Genomic DNA, 19,815 nt, shown 5'->3' on the forward strand with positions numbered 1-19,815 from the left:
GGGATTGTGCTCCTGTGCCCTGCTCAGGTGAGAGCCCACCTGCAGAGCTGCCCCAGCCCTGTCCCAGCACAGGGAGGAGCTGGAGCTGCTGCAGAGAGCCCAGAGGAGGCTCCAGGATGAGCAGAGGGCTGGAGCAGCTCTGCTGGCAGGAAAGGCTGGCACAGCTGGCATTGTTCACCTGCACAGGAGAAGCTTTGGGCTGAGCTCAGGGTGGCCTTGCAGGGCCTGGAGGAGCCCCAGGAAAGCTGGAGAGAGACAATTTCCAGGGGATGCAGGGACAGGACACAGGAATGGCTTAAAAGAGAGGAAGATTAGATTAGATTAGATTAGATTAGATTAGATTAGATTAGATTAGATATTAGGAAGGAATTCCTTCCTGTGAGGGCAGTGATGCACTAGAAAAGGTCTCCCAGAGCAGCTGGGGCTGCCCCTGGATCCCTGGCAGTGCCCAAGGCCAGGTTGGACACTGGGGATGGAGCAGCCTGGGGCAGTGGGAGGTGTCCCTGCCATGGCAGGGGGTGGAATTAATGATTTTTAAGGTCCCTTCCAGCCCAAACCTGGCTTGGACTTTACCTTTGTACAGCCCTGCTCTCACACCTGTGGCCTGCCCTGCACAGACTCCAACAGCTCCCAAGGCAAAAGCAAAGGAGCCTCCATAAAATGCATCTTGAATCCAGGACTTTTAGGTCAGCACAGCACCTTGGGGTCAGAGCCTTCAGGAATGGGAAAACACCTCTGCCCACCAAATAAATTCTGCAGTGTGACAAAGCAGAGTGGACTTGAGAAGAGCCCTTGGTTTGGAAGACATTCAGCAGAAGACAGATCAGTCTTATCTAAAAAAAAAGGTAATAAATGGCTTAAATGTCTTTAAAAAGTGGGGGAAAAAAAAAAACAAAAACAAAACCACCCTCTTCCAGTCTCACAGTTTACTCTGGTTTCACAATTTGCATTTAGCAAATACCTCAGGAAACCAAGTCTTACACAATCTCATTTCAAACTTCTCCCCCCAAAGCTTTAGAGCCATCTGCCACATTTGACAAGTCTGAAGTTTGTGAACTCCTACAAGGATTAAACCCAGCAGCTGTTAGGAAACAAGAAAGCCTCACTGCAGGCTCTTGGAGAGAGAGCACAGAAGGGAAAATAAAAAAGGCAGAAACATTCAAATATGGAAAAACATCTTCAGTCAACACTCACATCTTATGACAGACACAGTTCATCATTAGTTCTGAGGCTTCCAAATATTTAAGGGGTGAATATGAGCTGCTTCCTACATCAAATTATAGGAAAAGGCAGAATTTGAAACTAAAATCTCTTATTTCACTGCCCTACAGTACTTCCCAACTACATCCTACCTAAACATTTCCTGCTATGAAGAACTTTCAATCAAGAATAGTGAATTCTTGAGGAATTCTGCCAGAACACCAGGTTTCAGTCTGATTTCATCTCCCAAGCTGCCATGGATTTGTTTGCCACTTTTATTAAAGGTGTTTAGGAGCATTCTCACACCTCAGCATAAAGCCATGTAGTAAAAACTGATTTAAATATAATATAGTAAGTGTTTTGAAACATTGCAAACTGCCTTGGGTGACCACACCAATACCAGAAATACATTCACAATTCCTCTAAGGGTCTGCATAATTTACTATTAAAGATATTTCTTGTTATCTGCTTTATTTATGAACCAAACACGTAAAAGTAAGAAAATGGTGCTGCCAACTTGCAAAACAACAGAATTCTCAGCTCAGATCACACATAAAACCAATTTATGAATTAAAAAGATGGACATGAATGGGGGGAAAAACCCCAACAAAGCTTCAGAATTTGTTCCAAAATCCAGTTCCAAAATCCAGCATCACTTTAGGCAAGATCTGCTCATCTGTAATTATGTGAAGTGAAAATTTAAATCAATGACAGTTCTGTGAAGGAAAACACTGTTCAAAAATATCCACTGAGCATCCAGTGTAAGTCAAAGTTGCACCCAGCAGAGAACAGAATTACCTGGGAGCACATGAATACTTTTAACACCATTTTCTTAAACAAAATGTTAAATTAAACAGACTACAACTCAGAACTGCACCTCAATCCAAGTTAATACTTGAAATAAACGGCTGAAATTGTTACCAACTTCCACAGAATTTTCTGAAACACTTTAAAACCTTTTACTTCCCTCTAAAAATCACATGCTCTGCTTCTAAGAGATCTTTAATTACTCCTACCACTGCCCAAATTTTGGTGTTTTAAAGTGAATTAAGTCAATTTGCTCTGGCAAATCCATCTGAAGCAGCCTGTGATCTTACCAGCCCCTTTGAGCAGGAGAGGTTATTTTTCACTAGCAAGTTTCAAAGGCATTTACCATACTTTAATTACTGCATTTTGTATCAATATATACCTTAAAAAGGGCATGTGGAGCCATAAATAAACATAAGCAAAATTCTCTGTGGATGGAAAAGGACAGAGAGCGCATCTGATTACAGACAAATCTTTGAAGAACATAAAATATTAGAAAAACCTTCAGATCTCAAAATAAAGTAAAAAAGGGAGAGGTCTCGTTAGGTACAGACAGAATTCCTTATCTGCATTTTCCTCTTTGAAATATAAAAGGAATACTTTTAGGTAAGACAATCCCTTCAGGAGGAGAAAAAGGAGTTGCTTTTCATATCCAAGATATCTTTCCTAAAATCACTCCAGAAGAAAATCTTCCAAGCCATGCAGAAGAGTGTTTGCAGTGATGAAGTTAAAAACAACAAAAATGAGTGGGAAAGTAAAAATTTACTGGAATTTATTCTACTTTTAAGAGGAAAAAAAAAAAAAATCCCAGAAGTCCACTAGAGAAGAAAGTGGTTTACAAAAGTGCAGCATAACTGTCCTTGTCAGATGTAGATATTATTGTGAGTTTCACTGGTTGTCAGGAACTTCTTCAAAATCTTTGTGCTTTCAGAGGCATCCTGGGGAAAGGAAGAGAGATCAGCATCACCCACAGTGCTGGGAACAAAGCAAGAGCCCCACTGGCCTCTGGTCCCATTTTCATTACTCTGAGCATCACTTTTATTAAAATATTAACTGGGAGCAAAACTCAGGTCTTCTGAATGAAGTTATCCACAGGAATCTGCACTGCAGCAAGAACATGGGATTTATGATCTTGCATTCCTCCTTGCTTGGATATGAGGGGAAGAGTCTCTGTATTTGTCATTGTACTCCTTCAGAGTTTAAATATTTATGTCTTACTCAGACTTACTCAGCAGAACAGAATGAGCTGCACTGAAAACTGATTTTAGAAGTGAAATAAACACCACAGTACACACAGACCTCTTTAGCATTTAAAACTGGGTTCAAAGTGTTTTCAACCAACTAAAATTCAATTCAAAACATTTCAGAAACAGTAAAACATTCATTTTAGGAGCTGCAATAGGAATTTATGGGAGCACTGGGATTTACTGTGAGGGTGGTGAGGCCCTGGCACAGAGAAATTGTGGCTGCCCCATCCCTGAAGTGTTCAAGGCCAGGCTGGATTAGTGCAAAAATTTCTTCAGAAAGGTGGTCTTTTAACTCCAAAAAAAAGTTATAGGTCAAAATTGGTATTTTAAGAAGCTTTCCTGTATGCCAGAAGAGAGGCAGATACAGAGCTTCAACAGAGCCATCTGGTATACGAATATAAAATGTAAAAAGAAAAAAAAACACACACAACAAAAAGCTTAGAAGTTTTAAATGAGGCAGCTCCAAAGGAAACTGCAGCTTATGCAAGCACAAGAAATCCATCCCTGATATATTCACACCATTATAAGAGCCTGAAAATTAAAAATGAAGTTTTGAAGGAAGCTGTAGATTCATTATTTCTAAGCCACACAGATGTCAGAGCAGGTTTCAAAGCACTGTCATTAAAATCTGTATTTTTCTGCATTTTCAGTTGAAATCCTCACAGGGGAACAAAACCAGCAGAATGCACAAGATTAAATTTTAAATATGGAATTTAAATATGGAGTTTCCATAAATATGGAATACCTTGGCTAAACTCTTCAGGAGTTTAGAAGAGAGCAGAGGCTTGAAGGCTTCAATGGTAACGGTGTCCAGCTTGATGACATCAGTGTAACACTGGTACAGCACTGCAGGGATCTGCCACACCTGGCAGTAACTCAGAACTGAACACAGGTCAAAAGAAAAGCTCAGCAGAAAAAAAAAAATCTCTGTTCTGTCTATGAAAATCAGAATTTTAAACCCATGGGAGTTTAATTACCAACTCAGGATCCTGACTGCTGGAGCAGCCATTCCTTATCCCCCAGCTACACAAGGAAAATTAGTTAAAACTAAAAATTAGTTAAATGCAGGTGTTTCTTCCTGGCACATACCTTACCTGGAAACTATACATAAAAATAAATAAATAAAAATTTTAAAAATTAAAAATAATAAGTAATTAAAAAATAACAAAATAAATAAAAATAATAGCAACATCAGCAAAAAACCCACACAACTTCCCCCCCTCAAAAAAACCCACCAAAAAACCCATAAAAAGGAATGTGAACAAGAGAAAACCATCCACTTTTAGCTCCTGCCAGACAAGCTTTTCGTCATGCTGCTACCATTAGGGATTCTAGAATGAAAAACTCAAGGTTTTTATTAAATTACATCATAAAACTGAACCTAACTTTTCCATGAGGCTGATCAGTAGAGCTGTGCAAGCTTCCTTACCTGTTACATACAGGAAGGACTTTATGAGCTTTTACTTTGGATGCTCAGATAAAAATAATTCCTAATAAAACTTATTTAATTACTAAGTAAAATTCCCAGAAAAATCCCACTGCACAATATGCTTTGTAAGGCTATACTGAAGAATTTTCCAGTACTTCTGTCCCACACATAACTGTTAAAATGATTTGTGGCTGGTTTGGAAAATTGTCTCTATTTTCCAGGGCAATGTGAATCTGTCAGTAATTAATTTTTAAAAAGCTGACTTGTCAGCCAATTCCCACAATTAGACAAAAATTCTAATTGCAGTGGGATGCTCCTCAGGGGGAATTTTGTGTTGCCATCAGCAGCCCTGTAAAAAATTGAAATTGCAAAGTACCAGCAGCAGGAAGGTCCCTCACAATGTTGGGCTGCTCCAGCAGCGGGCAGCAGACCTGCTCCTGGAATTCTTTGGTCTTCAAGGCTTTCAGGAATGGAGATACAAGTGTCAGAGTGGATTCCTGAGTTTTATAATCAGCTACAGGACATGTGGAAAGGATGGTTACTTGCAAGTCTTTCTTCTGCATGGAGCCAAAAACCTGAAATTTAAAAAAAAAAAAATCCATCAGCAAAAGTTATCTTCTCACAATAAAAGCAGAAGAACCTCAAAGATTCATTTCAATTTCAGTGCAAAGGGCGCTTGAACTCAGGTTTGCAGGACCAAAACCAGTCTGAATCACAGCCTTCAGGTAGAAATTTGTCAGGCATTGCTCCTGGGATGGAGATAAAACACCCCAAAATAACAGCTGACATATTTACCAAGTCTAGTGATCTTCTGGAGGAGTTTTCAGCACTTTCTATTCAATATGCTAAGATTTACTGCTATAAGTAATGGTGATTGTAGAAAGAAGAAGGATTCCAAATAAAAACAAGCAGTTCACTGAGCTGCCTAACATTTGAAATGAAAATTGTGCTCCCTGGATGTCCCACAATATTGTAAGAGATGTTATTTTAAATGCAGAGATTTTATTTAATTCTATTCAAGTTGAATTGAAGAAAGAAAATTTAGGGTTCTCTTTCTCAGATTCAAAGAACAGAGTTTCAAAACAAAACCAATTGTGTACCAATCCCAGGAGGGAAGCTGCCTGTGCCATCACTGTGTCACCACTGTGACAGAAATCTGACTGAAATATTCAGAAGCTCACATATTTTCCACTTGCTTTGTTGGGAACACTGGCTGGAATTAATGTCTGCAAAACTCCAACCTGTGTGTTCTGGTTTGTCAGTGATCCCTTACACAGAAAATACACCCAGATGTAAAAGATCTGACTTGTGGAGATGGCAGATGCTCAGTAAATCAGGATTTACACACAGAACAGGGCTGTAACTCACATTAAAAGCAAAAAGATTGCCACAGAACAGGGCTACAACTCACATTAAAAGCAAAAAGATTGCCAGCACGTTGTTTCTGCTGCACATTTAAAAATACCAATAACCACAAAATCTAAAAATACTCAGTAACACTGACTTGGTACAACCACACTCCTCCTGTTCAGGAACACCCACACTGGAAATCACACATCTCCACAAACAAGTGGGGAAGACAACAACCCCCCAGCCATCCTACTTCTGCAATCCCTCTTTAAATGAAGTGCAGGAACGTGTGGAATACAGCAAAAGCAAAACATTTGAGGTCTCAGGGTTTTTAAACTTCCAAATGAGCCGTGAGCCCCCAGCAAAGCTGTACTTATCTCTAAGCCCAGCTTTAGAATCCCTGCTGGTCCATCAGCTCAGCAGAGATTTAAAGGCAGGCAGGGAGGGAGCAGACAGACAGCAAGACAAAATGATAAGCCACACTTCCTCCAGGCAAAGCAGTGACCCAAATCCATCAGGAAAATCAAGAGAAGGAACATTCGCCCCTGGCTTTATCTTATTAAAATCAAAATGATGATATTTGGAGAGACTTCAGTGAGCCAGCAGTGCTCCTGTACATGGGTGATGCTGGGGTGAGGCCCTGGGAATGTTAAAAATCTGGGAACAAATGGGACAAATGCTGCTTTGGAGGCACCTTCCCCTCCAGCTCCCCCTTGGGAAAGGCACAGAACGCACCCAGCAGCTGACACCATCCACCAGGAGCTCCACAACTGGTGATCCTTTGGCAGCTGTACAAATTGCTGTTGGTTTTTTTAAGGAAAAATTCTCCCAGAGGTGAAATGCAGCTGAAATAAGCCATGGGAAATGAAAAGCAAGGAGGAAAAAAGGTTTGGGAAGTGGTTAAGGGCCAACAAAACTGAAAGTGTCCAAAAGGAATGACTGCACTCAGCTGGGAGGTTACAGCAGATACAGCTGGCAGCATCTAGAAAGGGATTTCACAGATCCTGCAGAGAGTAAATTTATCTATTTTTGAATATTTAATAAAAGAAAACCACAGGGGAAACTTATTTAACATTGTCATGTTTAAAATATCAGAGAGGAAGATCCCCACCCTTAGGATTTTATTACTCCATTTATTTTCTTGCCAGGTTTACCTTCTCAAGCCACTGGAACTGTTGATCCTCAGCCACGTAGCAACTACACTGGCAAAATAAAACCTAAAAAAAAAGTAAAAACTTGTGTAAGCAAGTGGTTTAAAAGGCACATCAGCAGCTCATCATCACCTGCAAGGATGATGTGGCTGCAGGGAATAACTTATTCAGTTATTTTGGGTTTCTTTAACTCTGTTTCAATGAGGATTTTTGGCTCACAAATGCAGTGAAGCCAGGAAGCTGTGACATCTCTGTGCTGAGCTCCACACAGAACTTCACACAGCTTTAGTGAGAATTAACCCTTCATATCATTTATGAGGCCAATCCATGATCCTGCAGTGCCTCGTTTGGGGCTGGATGAAAGCTCTCTTATTCAGAAAGCCAAACCACAGAGGAATTAATGCTCAAGTCACTTACTGTGGGATCTGAAATCAATCTGTAGAACAAACAGAAAGAGTCTGTGGGGAGGACATTTGTGGTGCTGGATGTTCTGCACCACTCATTCCACAGCTTCACAGCTCCAACCACTTCCCAGCACACAGAATCCAGGATAAAAGATGACAGGAAAGCTGCAAAACCCATAAAATAAATTGTTAATTTAGAAAGAATAAAACCTCTGTTTTACAATAAATAGCTGGACTAAATTAGATTATTCCTTTGCAACCTGAAGGAAGAATAACTCATTTTTATCAACTTACATTTACTGACCAAATCTAAGAAACAACAGCAATGTGATCAGCCCCACTATACTCAAATTTAAAAAGATGGAGAGCTGTTCAACATATACAGATCCCTAACATAAAAATCCCTTGTTCTTAGGAATTACAGCATTACAATCAACTTCAATTTCTGTAGTATTAATTAGGGATGTGAAATATTAAGTCTCTGATACTTTCTGACATAGCAGATACAGCAGATTAAAACCAAAAATCACTGAAGCAGTAAGGCAGAACTGTTACACTGATTCTAGAAAACAGAGGCAAGAGTGTGGCAAAAACATTCATAAATCAGATTCTTGTCAAACGTTACAGAAGACAGGTGCAAAATATCTATTAGTATTTTTCAAGGAAAAACCTGAACAAACCCCAACAAATTAGCAAAGTTAACTTTGATAAAATCTAAGTGTCATGTAAACGTCACTTAAATGCAAGCAAGACTTCTGTGTACTATTAGATCAAAACTTCTCCCAGTTAATAAACAATCCCAGAGAGTTTACCAAACAAAAGCCAGGTGAAGGAAAAGGGGGATTGTCCTAACTAAAACCCCAAACTAAAACACACTTCGCTTTTCCTGTTCAACTGAAAATACATTAATTTTCACGAGAAGTAAACAGCTGTAACAACAACTGTGTTCTATGTGTACAGAGCAACTTCAGCTTTGTCTGGACAACTCAGCTGCCTCCAGGTTTAACCTCTGCTGCTAAATGAGGAGCTGCACATTCAGTAAATAGAAGGGCTTCATAAAAGCTGGAGAGGGATTGTTCAAAATCTAATGGGATGACAGGACAAGGGAGAATGAGCTCAACTCAAAGAGGGGAAGGTTAAATGGGATTTTGGGAGGGATTGTCCCCTGTGAGGGTGGGCAGGCCCTGGCACAGGGTGCCCAGAGCAGCTGTGGCTGCCCCTGGATCCCTGGCAGTGCCCAAGGCCAGACTGGACACTGGGGCTTGGAGCAGGGAATGTCCTGGCACATTTACACCTCCCTCCCACCTTCTGCCTCCTCAAATTTATTCCCCCAAAAACCCCAGCAGTTCTGGCTCTGCACGCACCCGCAGCGTTCCTGCCGATGGCCACGACGAACCTGGAGCACACCAAGGGCTGCTCGGCACAGGTCCACAGGACTTGGATCTCCCTGGGAAGAGAACCACAGAACAGCCCGAGCTGGGAGGGACCCACAAGGACCATCCAAACCCAGCTCCTGGCCCTGTACAGACCCCTCAGCAATCCCACCCTGGGCAGCGCTGTCCAAAGGCTCCTGGAGCTCTGGCAGCCTCGGGGCCGTGCCCATTCCCTGGGGAGCCTGGGCAGTGCCCAGCACCCTCTGAGGGAAGAACCTTTCCCTGAGCTCCAGCCTGCGCCGCCGGTACCTTTTCTTCTCGATCTCCCTGCGGATCTCCCGGTCCTCGGGCGTCTCCTCCCGCGCCTCCTCCTCCTCGTCCAGGCCGGCCCGGGACGGGGCCACCACCACCTCCCCGAAGAAGGTCGCCATGGCCGCCCAGCGCGCCTGCGCGGCCCCGCCCTCAGCGCCGCAACAGGGGCGGGAGGCTCCGGGCGGGGAGAGGCGGCGGCAGCGCTGTGAGCCCTCAGCGACCCCCGTGAGCCCTCAGCACCCCCCGGGAGCCCTCAGCGCCCCCCGTGAGCCCTCAGCACCCCCCGGGAGCCCTCAGCACCCCCCGGGAGCCCTCAGCGCCCCCCGTGAGCCCTCAGCACCCCCCGGGAGCCCTCAGCACCCCCCAGAGCCCTCAGCACCGCCGGGAGCCCTCAGCACCCCCCGGGAGCCCTCAGCATCCCCCGGGAGCCCTCAGCGCCCCCCGGGAGCCCTCAGCGCCCCCCGGGAGCCCTCAGCACCGCCGAGCGCTCCGGAGCCGCGCTCACAGAGATGGTGACTCCACCACGTCCCTGGGCAACCTCTTCCAAGGATTAACCATCCCTTTCAGTGAAGAAAATCGTCCAGATATCTCATTTAAACCTCCCCTGCCTGACCTCGACGCCGTTTCGTCCTGTCCCTGTTCCCTGGGAGCAGAGCCCGACCCCCCCGGCTGTCCCCTCCTGGCAGGAGCTGTGCAGAGCCACAAGGTCCCCCCTGAGCCTCCTTTGCTCCAGGCTCAGCCCCTTCCCAGCTCCCTCAGGAATTCTCCAGCCCCTTCCCAGCTCCCTTCCCTGCCCTGGACACGCTCCAGCCCCTCCAGGTCTCTCCTGCAGGACCAGAACTGGACACAGCCCTCGAGGGGCCTCTCAGAGCCAGCCCAGAGGGACAATCCCTGCCCTGCTCCTGCTGGACACACAATTCCTCACCCAGCCCTGCTGCCAGTGGCCTCTTGCCCCCCTGGGCACCCCTGGGCTCGTGTCCAGCCCCTGGCACCAGCACCCCCAGGGCCTTTCCCAGCTTTCCAGCCCCACGGGGTTGTTGTCCCTTGGCCTGGTTGAACCACAGAAGAGCACGGTGACATTCGAGGTGTATGTACAGCTTTACTTTGGTCCACTAACACATGTACATCATCAAAGCCTATAACATGAAAGAATTTGATTCCTTTACGATTCTGTCCTGCACTTTAACATTTCCCTCTGCTCCTGCTGCCTGATCACCATCACAGACTCAGGTCCTGCTCTGAAACAAACCAAACTCCCAAAAGTCACATTAAATAAAGATCCTACTTTTAAAGGTCTACTAATTCACGTCCCTGAGTACAGCTAGACCAAACCTAAAATGCTCACTTAAAGAAGGTGAAAGGACTGCCAGTTCTACAAGAGCCACCATGCTCCTTTAATAAATTAAAAATAAATAAACTCTTAAAGGGTGGAAGACTCAAAATACCTTTCCAGTTTAATAATTTCTCTTCCCACGATGTGTATAAAATTAGGAAATACAGACCAGCAAATGCTTTGCCTAGAAAATAAAAGTGTCAGGATCCCTAAGGCAGTGACTCCCTCTGGGATCTGCAGCTCCAAAGGCCAGAACCTCCCCCCGCTTTCAGGGATCATGAACCTGTGTGTGCAGTGACAGAATACAGCCCCTGAAAGAAAACCAGCTTTGTAAATCTAAACCTAGATTAGAAATTCAAACCTACCAGCCCAATTTTAGCTGTTCAAACTGAAAATTAATAAAAACTCTGATGTTCAGTTCGGTTATTCCCAAATTTGAGTAGTTGTACTCCAGAGAACACTGAGAAGCAGCAGCTGCTAAACAATAAAGTTTAAAAATAGAAAATAGAAAAAAAATAGTGGACTTACTACCTTAGAACAAAGTTTGCTCTTCAAAGAAAACACAAAGCCACCATCAAGTTTTATCACTAAACACAACTGTGTTTGTATTTTAGAAACCAAATAATCCAGATAAACATTCATCTTGAATTCACAAAATTCTGCTGCATCCTATTGAAGACTATGCTCTAAATAAAACTTCCTGGGGCAAGAACCATTTAAATTATTTTTGGACTTCACATGGAAGTTTTAAGGAAGAAAAAAAAAAAAAAAAAAAGAGTATTTCTCTGTGCTGAGGTAACATCTGGGATAGCAAAAGTGATGGTAAAAGCAGACAGTGTCAGTGAGGGTGTTGGAGAAGTTGCTCTCACTGATGCCAGCTCCCTTTTCCATGATGCATTTCCATTTGTACAAGGAGTTCTGTCATTATTCACCACGACTGTGCAGCTGCACTAATTTTTTTACCTCCCAAACCCTTCTGGATCCCACTACCAGTCCAACTCAATTCCCAAACTTGCTATTTCACTTCACATGAGCTAGATTTGGATAACTCTGCTACTCTGTCACATCTTCTATTGAATGATGAAATCGTGGAGGACCAAGTTTTCCATAGTGTGAGAAAGGGAAGCTGCAGAGAAGAGGAGGAACGCTGGAGTGGGGAAGGAGCAGAGATTCCCTGGTGTTGGGCTGGGGGCAGCCATCGTGGGGCTCCCACCAGCACAGTTCCAGGGAAAACTCAGAATTCAGAGCTGCTGTGTGTTTTTGTTGTTGATACGTCTTCAACCAGGGACTTCCACATATTTTCCTGGAGAAATTTTCTTTCTTTTCAACAGGAGTCACCTCAAACATTGTGAAAACAGGAGATATACTGCAATGCTCAGAAACTGGTAAGGTTTAATCAATGGGAAATCCAACATTCAAACACTTTAAATATGGAGGGACGACAGAAATGTAGCAAAATAGGTCTGGAATGTCGGAATCCTGCACCTCAAGCTTTCCACGCATAAAGAAAACAGAACAAGTGTTTTGGTTTTTTTTTTTTTTTTTTGTTTTTCTATTTTATAAAGAAAACACACAAAAACCCTTTAGGCCCAAGAGTTCACCTGCATTTCATAATCTTAAAAGTTTACAGTATAGAAGTCACATTAATGATGTACTACCTGTCAGCAGAACCCTCTGTTCACCAAAGCCTCTGGAACTGGCAAATCAACTTCTTCACTGGTCACTGCTTCTCAGCAATGCAAGCTCAGAACACTGAACACCTGCACTGAATCAAGCTGTGAAGTTATCAGCCTTTCCATTCCTCTTTGGAAGCAATGCTTGCATCCACCAGGTTTTTCGAGTGTGTACTATTATTTAGAAGCCTGTTACTATTGTAGATGATTTCATACAGCATTAGAGATGTTTGAAATCTGTTCTTGAATGTTGCATGACCTAGGTAGTATTTCATTGCAGCACCCATAACAATAATACTCAACATACTGCTATTAACCTGTTTGCAGTGTTTTAACATTTCTTAACTCTTGTTTATATGTAATAAAATACCAGTAAAGACAAAAAATTGCCCCTATAATGAGGCACATTTTGGCATCTGTGCTAAATGCTGCTACATGGGCAGGCAAGTGCAAGTCAAAATATGAAAAAGGAGAAAGTCATCATCTAATCACATTCATAACTTTTTCATAGAAAAATATAAATATATTCCCTGAAATGTAGGACAAAGAACAGCCAGCACCCATCAGGAGTTCTAGTGCTATTACCATTAAAAAAAAAAAAAGAAAAAAAAGAAAAAAATAAAAAAAAATAAAAGAGATGGGCTGGCTATCCTTTCATTAAGGTTACGTTTCGCAGCCGGCGTCCTCGAGGGCTCTGTCGTCGTCGTCGTCGCCGCCGTCGTCGTAGCGCACGGTGCGCCGGCCGCCGTTGCGCGTGCGGATCTTGGAGCGCCGCTGCGCCCGCCGGCACTCGCCGAACTCCACCTCCTCCGAGTCCTGCTCCTGGCTGCCTTTCCGCCTTTTCCTGCGCTGCGGCCTCCTGAAAGGCTTCAGGGAGTCCTGGGTGAAGGTTTCTTTCCTGCCGGGTTTTGATTTCCTCTTGCGCTTCCTGGTTTCCGTGGCGTCGCTGCAGATGGTGCTGTCGGTTCCAGAGTCCGAGGAGAAACAGGTCAAGTTGGCTTTGGAGCTTCCTGCAGTCCTGGGTGCTTCCACATCCTTGGAGACAGAGCTTTTCTCCTCTTGTTTCCCCCCCATTTCAGATTTTGTTGTTTCCTTGAAGTCATCCACCCGTTTTAATCTCTTGAAAGAAGCTCTGGGTTTTTTATTTGCTGCTACTCTGGTATTTTTAGTTTCAAGTTTAGCTAAGTCAGAATCAACTTCCTCTTCAGAGTTACTCGTACAATGGTTGTGGGCTGCAGCTGCCTGCCTAGAAATTCCCCAGTTTCCCCCATTTTTTACCCTGTGGTTTGTGGAATTCTCCTCTGAGGAGTCGTAGTCAAAATTATTCAAAGCTGCAGCACAGAGGGGTTTGTGTGGCTGCGTGTGGTTATCACTCTGCTTCTGGGTCTCTGTCTCCGAGTCAGTCCTCTCATTCTCAGACTCAATAATGTATTTCCTTTTAGAAACAGAAGACTCAGGGCAGGAAGGTTTTTTCCTGCCAGAAACCTGCTCACTCTCATTTTCAGACTTGGAACAAGCCTCCACCTCCAAGCTGTTGAACAGCTTCTTCCTGCAGGCTGAGGACACGCTGCCCTGGAGCTGCTTGCGGTTCTTCCTGACTGGGTAAACACTTTCTGAGCTGGATAATTCCTCCTTTGCATCGCTCATTATCTTGATCTTGCTGGCTGCCAGCGTGGCACACCTGCGGGGGTTCTTCTTCTCCCCCACAGTGGACACCCTGATGTGTTTCTTGTAGTTGATGATGCACGTCCTGCTCCGCAGCACTTTGCCACTCTGGCCAGCCTCCTCTGACGTTTGCTCTACAAAAGGAAGATGAAAAAGTTCTTTTGAATGTCTTACATTCCTGAAATTATTAGTTTATTATGCCCAAACACTGCCACCTTTAATGAAATACACAGATATTGAATTTCATTTTGATTTCAACCGTTAAGTGCAATTTATCACAAGTCTTTACTAAAAATATCAGCAGTATCCCAGGGATACTTTTAACTCATGAGATGGTCACTTTGAAACCTTTTCACAGTCTCAGGAGAGCTTTCTTTAGCATCACTCTGTTATTTAGCTGAGAAATTACAAATTCCCTCACCAAACAAATGCTGTCATATTAGTAATACCTGTATCATTAAAAGTTGTATTTTTCTTACTAGAATAAAACTTGCAATGTTAATTACACATTTTAGACCTTTTATCCTAAAAAAGTAACTATAATATTTCATGTGGACGCAAATTTCATGTGGATTTCAAATTTCAATTTCAGATGGTTTCAGGTGGAGAACACTGAAACCCTTCAGCTCCTTAGTGACTTTAACACTCACATTGCTGCTAACAGTGAATCTTCCATTCAGTGTTTTTAAAATTAATATAGAACTTGCTTATGCTGTGTTTTAAAACAAATATTCCATGTGTGAATCATATACTATGAAGATCAGTGTTTCCATTCTAAATAAGACAATCCATACATATGAATAAAAAAAATCTAAAGTTCTTGAAGTAAATTTAAAAATACAAACAGAGGGGAAAATTATGAAGCATAAATTCAAATGTCCAACTTGAGTACCAATATTAACAATTTCTTCACATACAAAATCTGGTCCTTATTTAAATGTAGATCTTTTTATGTACTACTCCAGTATATTCCTATTTTTAAGTTTTCAAAGGAAAATTAATTTCCTTTCTTTGTTATGAGCTTCCAGAAATGACACATGAATATTATGTATCATTTTATCATATTACTACTTGTAGTAGTTGTACTGTGTGATTTTTATGGCCAAAGCACAACATATTTCTGCTGCACATTGCAAAATGCTGTATGAAAGGTGAATTAATCCACAGACTAAACAGAAGAAGAGTTAGATCTTATCTTATACAATATTATTGTATAAGGTATTATACAATTGTTGTATACAAATATTACTGTCCTCCAATATTATTAAGTAGCTGGAATACAGGACTAAAGAATGAAGAAGTCCAGCCTTCCTGCAACACTGCCAGAAGATTAAAATTATACTTTGTATATAAGACCTTAAATTTGGAACAAATCTATAATAAAATGTATTGAAATTCCCCACTGAACATCCAGAGATAAAAGCTGCAAAGCTACAGCCAGGCAAAAAGAGGGAGCATTACAATAAATTCCCTCAGAAAATGGAAGAGCTTTTAAAAGCCACAAAGACATGAAAGTTTGGTTCATCAGGGTGTCCTGGAGTTCAGGCCAAACTCCAAACCTGGGATACTGGGCAGGAAAATCCAGCCTTAGCTCCAACCAGCTCAGCTGCAGGGGGCACTATAGCCCACAAGGTATTGGCACAATTTATCTGAAAACTTTGCTTTCAGTCCTTTCTGATATATAAAATCCCATGCTGAACACTACATACCTATAATATATATTATATATAACATAATATACATTACAGAACTACATACAGACTGTTTTACATATCAAAATAGATTATGTGATATTTATATTATATATATACGAAAAATAACCAAAGCAAAGCTTCCACATAACTTGTTTAGCTGGTTAAGTATATACATATATATAGTTACAGTTATATATATATAAAAAATACATATTTATTTGAAAAATAGGAACTCTACAAGTATGCCCCTATATATGTATTAAATATAAGATCTTGGGACAAATCAAGTAAATATTCCTTGTGGAAAACTGTCAAGACAGAGTCATCTTAACAGACACAGTAATTATTTAAAAAAACAATCATTTCCTTAAGATTCTTAAAGGATATTGACAGGTTTGGAAGGATTGCACCAAGCACCATCTGAACAGTCTTTACATTCCAAATCAAGGTCAATTCCCTGATTATATGAAGGCACAATGTACATGACTTGGTTTAATAAACATCATCATCATTCTCATAAGCTTAAAAAAAAAAAAAACCCAAACCAAACCACCTCCCTAAATCATAATCAGCCACCACACAAAGATCTGAGTGATGATAAAATTACAGAATAAAACCTAAAAATGAAAGAAGTTCACTTTCTGAAACAAGTGGAATATAAATCTTAGTTCTGCCAAGTGCCTGTCTGTGTTAAGGATTCTACACATCATTGACAAAATAAAATCTCAACATCAACTCAAGTTTCAGGTTCTGTTGCACACCATGGATGTGAGAATAATTTAAACACCCTTCCATCAAATTCATTTTGGAAAACTATCAATAAAGTTACTTCAAACTGAAACTAACAGCTGTAAATCTGCTGTAGCACAGAAAATCCTAACAGTAAATTAAGGCAAAGTAACAGAACTGCAAACCAGAGGGTTTGGGTTACAGAAACCCTCAAAACAAGGAGCTGGACAAAGAGAGAACACTCTGCTCTCTTGGAGATTTCCTCTGTCACCTACTCAGTATTGAGAAATAGAGAAATTAACTTTAAAAATGTTACCTTTTCTAACTATTTTTGTTTTTCCTTTCCTCTTCCTCATCTTTGCTTTTGCAGAAGTTTCACAGTAATTGCTGTTGTTGGAATCACTCTCCGAGTCCGAATCAGAAGAGCGACGGAAGCTGGAAGCAGCTCTGGATTTGGAATTCCTCACAATCCTAGTGGGCACCAAGCTCTCCCACACAAAACTCTTCTCCTCCTCTCTGGCTTCTGCTTCAGATTCTGCTGTGTCCTCTAAATCACTCAAGACTTTTGCTTTTTTTAAAGGAGGAGACAGCTGCAGCCCAGAGACTTTCCTGCCATTCCACCTGTCCGACTCAGAGTCCGCCTCATCCTCAGAATTGCTCACTGCAGGCTTGTGATGTGCAGGTGTTGACTGGTCAGAAACCTTTTGGCTGCTCCCATCCTCGGAATTATGGCTTTTGGAGTCCTCCTCTGAAAAGTCTAAGGTGGGACTTTTCACTTTGGGAGACACAGAGCAGACAGGGCCCCGGAGCTGTTTGTGCCCGTTGCTCTGCCAGCTCTTCTGCTTGCTCTGCGTGTCGGGCTCGGAATCCGAGCTTCCATTCTCAGATTCACTGACAAATTTCCTTCGTGGAGCAGAGCAGGCAGTCTGAGAAAGAGTTTTCCTCTTGGTGAGCTGCTCTTCTATTTCTTTGTCACTCTCAGACTTCAGGCCTGCCTCATCCTCGGACCCCTCCAGCAGCATTCTCCTGGCGGCGGCCGAGGCGTTCCGGTGCGGCAGCTTCCTGTTCCTGCAGATCCTGATGCTTTCCGAGCTCGACACCTCTTCCTCCACGTCACTCATCAGCCTCAGTTTGTTGGCAGCCACAGCAGCACTCCTGCGTGGGGTTTTCCTGTGCCTGCCCTTGCTGTTGCTGAGGGACTCGGATGTCACTGCTGAAGTATTTTCAGAGTCACTTCCATATAACTTCTTCCTGACTGTTTTCCTTGTATTGCCGTTCTCCTGAAGAAGTGTTCCTGTAAAGGAAAGCAGGGATTAGTATCTTAAATATGAAATAGCAGCTGTGAAGTCTTGTCAAAACTGGGACAGGTTCAACCCACAGACATGCATGAAATATATTCCTAGTGAGAGTCAGGTGCTTTTGCTGTCATAAATTTCAGATTAATTCTGTGTTCATATAGACTGCTGCTTTTTTCTTAAGATATGTTGCAAGTCATTCCCTCTCACCAAGCTCTTGGTTTCTGCTCTCTTCCTCTAGTTGTGAAAAAATATTTTAAAAAGTTAAATGTAGTATTTGAGAGCTTCAAAATTAGCACCAATAAAAAAATTAGTATCTTACACATACAACGATTAAAAAAAATACTAACTCCACTCAAGTTATTTTTATAAATATAAATAGTATTTTTATAAATATTTATAAAAAGTTTTATAAATATAAATATAACAATTTGGACTTTTGCTGTTCACAAGAGACTCCTGGCACCCCACCTGTCTGTTTCCTCTGAGCAGCTCGGTTCCGAGTCAGCCTGCGACTGCTGTTCCTCCTGCACACCCCGTTGTGCAGGGGAGAGGAGGACACAGGAGCCCCAGAACAGCCTTTGCTGTCTTCTGAGCTGCTTGAGGAGGGTGAAGATGAAGAGGAAGTAGATGAAGAAACCCCAGAACCTTCTATTTCACTCTCTGTTAAAAAAAAAAATAAGCAATTGGCAGTTAGAATTCTAAACAGCTTCCAGTTAAGAGTTACATTTTGCTGATCCTGGAATCTTCAGAATTTTCTCACATTATCTTAAAATGCATTCTCGTGCCTGAACGTCTTACAGGAATCAAACTGATACCTCAACAAAATCCATATTCATAGTGTTCAGTGACAGGAAGCTTCTTTAACCTGTACTCAAGTTTCAATTAAAATAAAACAGCTCTTTTCAAACACCAGATTTAAGTGAAAAGCATGTTTAAAAAAAACCCCAAAACACAGAATATTTTCAAACAGATTTTACCAGAATTTGTATTCTTATTCTTTGAAATAAGCTGAATTTTTGTCAAGGTGAGGTGTAGGGGGAGAAGACAGGAAAGCTTTAAAGTCCCAGGGAACTTCTGTCATTTGCTAATTGTGGATAAGAACTTTTATATAACACCTATATATACACACATATAAGGGCATACAACCTGTATTTTATATAGCATCAATTATCAAATATTTTGTGCTTTCCTGTTGACAGATTTCTTCATTTATGAAAGTAAATTTACTGTATTTCAAAGCCAAAAATTATATACAGTACACAAATCTTTTTATAACATTCACTGTAAATAATGTAAGTGTCCAAAATCTAGTAAAACATAAAACTGTCCATCACAAAAAAACCCTAAACATTATGTAAAAAAAAAAAAAAAAAAAGTCAGTGCTAAAAACACAAAGTTTGTTTAACAACTGTGAGTGCAAACTGCAGCAATTCTAAATTCTGACCTGATGATAAAGCAGAACAATTAGTCAGTGGTGTGGATCTGGCCTTCCCATTCCTCTCAAAGGATGCCAGGCAGGCAAAATCTGAGGATTCTCCCGAGGAACTCTGGTTGTAGGAGCCTGTGCTGGGTTTATGGCTTGTGACACAGGCGGCTCTGCTTGAGGTAGGCTGAGGAAAAGCATCTTCCTGCTCAGATTCGAGTTTGGCCTGAGACTTCAGTGGTTTCTGCTTCAGATTTCTAGTGAGAGTGAAAGTAGTAAAAGCAACAGAGGTTGTAAAACTAGGAGAGAGAAGGCAAGGATGTATTTTAACAACATTTAATATGATTTTGTATTTCTGGGAGGGTTTTATGAACTAATGTGGTGTGGGACAATTTTAACTTGGCAACAATAAACTTTCATTTAAATAACAGTCTGCACTCCTAGGGCAGTCATACAAGAGGAGAGAATCTTTCTCTGCCCTGAGAAACAGAATTTAATGGTGGATGTCCTCCAGAAAATTCATGTTCTCTTATTTTCACTGCAGCAGCAGCCTCAATTCCTGTTGGATTCCCAGCCTCAACCAGGCTGGTTGCACATGAGCCTCCAACTAAATGCTATCCAGGCAAACATTATTCCACAATAAACTGAGTTCCCAACACACAGAAGATGGAACCTTACTGTTTAAAATAAAGAAAACTTCACTAATTTGATCCTTCCTTAACTCCAC

General features: G+C 41.9%; 2 protein-coding genes across 3 annotated transcripts in view; both read right to left on the bottom strand.

The window, feature by feature from the left end:
- Positions 1 to 1,457: 1,457 nt before the first annotated feature.
- Positions 1,458 to 9,425, bottom strand: PSMG1 (proteasome assembly chaperone 1). Its single transcript, XM_053971350.1, has 7 exons — positions 9,271 to 9,425; positions 8,953 to 9,035; positions 7,602 to 7,753; positions 7,188 to 7,250; positions 5,060 to 5,258; positions 4,000 to 4,136; positions 1,458 to 2,945 (listed from the first exon to the last, which is right to left on the bottom strand). Exons 1-7 carry the CDS (start codon positions 9,390 to 9,392, stop codon positions 2,871 to 2,873), a joined length of 831 nt encoding a protein of 276 aa, XP_053827325.1. The 5' UTR covers positions 9,393 to 9,425; the 3' UTR covers positions 1,458 to 2,870.
- A 934-nt stretch (positions 9,426 to 10,359) lies between these two features.
- BRWD1 (bromodomain and WD repeat domain containing 1) overlaps positions 10,360 to 19,815 on the bottom strand; it is a 43,794-nt gene continuing 34,338 nt past the window's right edge. The window contains exons 38-41 of one of the 2 annotated variants that reach the window (XM_053969960.1): positions 19,110 to 19,345; positions 18,134 to 18,325; positions 16,684 to 17,661; positions 10,360 to 14,078 (exon numbers count right to left, since the gene is read on the bottom strand). In XM_053969960.1, the coding sequence (XP_053825935.1) occupies positions 12,943 to 14,078; positions 16,684 to 17,661; positions 18,134 to 18,325; positions 19,110 to 19,345 (2,542 nt within the window). In that variant the 3' untranslated portion in view covers positions 10,360 to 12,942. Of the gene's footprint in view, positions 14,079 to 16,683; positions 17,662 to 18,133; positions 18,326 to 19,109; positions 19,388 to 19,815 lie in introns of both variants that reach the window. The other variant, XM_053969959.1, reaches the window with a different exon arrangement.

Source organism: Vidua macroura, chromosome 2, assembly GCF_024509145.1.
Source record: "Vidua macroura isolate BioBank_ID:100142 chromosome 2, ASM2450914v1, whole genome shotgun sequence".
Lineage (NCBI taxonomy): Eukaryota > Metazoa > Chordata > Aves > Passeriformes > Viduidae > Vidua > Vidua macroura.

Coding starts and splice junctions, on each gene's coding strand:
- PSMG1 (XM_053971350.1), bottom strand. CDS start 9,392: ATGGCGACCTTCTTCGGGGAGGTGGTGGTGGCCCCGTCCCGGGCCGGC. Junction 7,251..7,601: donor GATTGATTTCAGATCCCACA/GTAAGTGACTTG, acceptor CTTTTTTTTTAG/GTTTTATTTTGCCAGTGTAG. Junction 2,946..3,999: donor TCCTGAAGAGTTTAGCCAAG/GTATTCCATATT, acceptor TCCTTTCCCCAG/GATGCCTCTGAAAGCACAAA.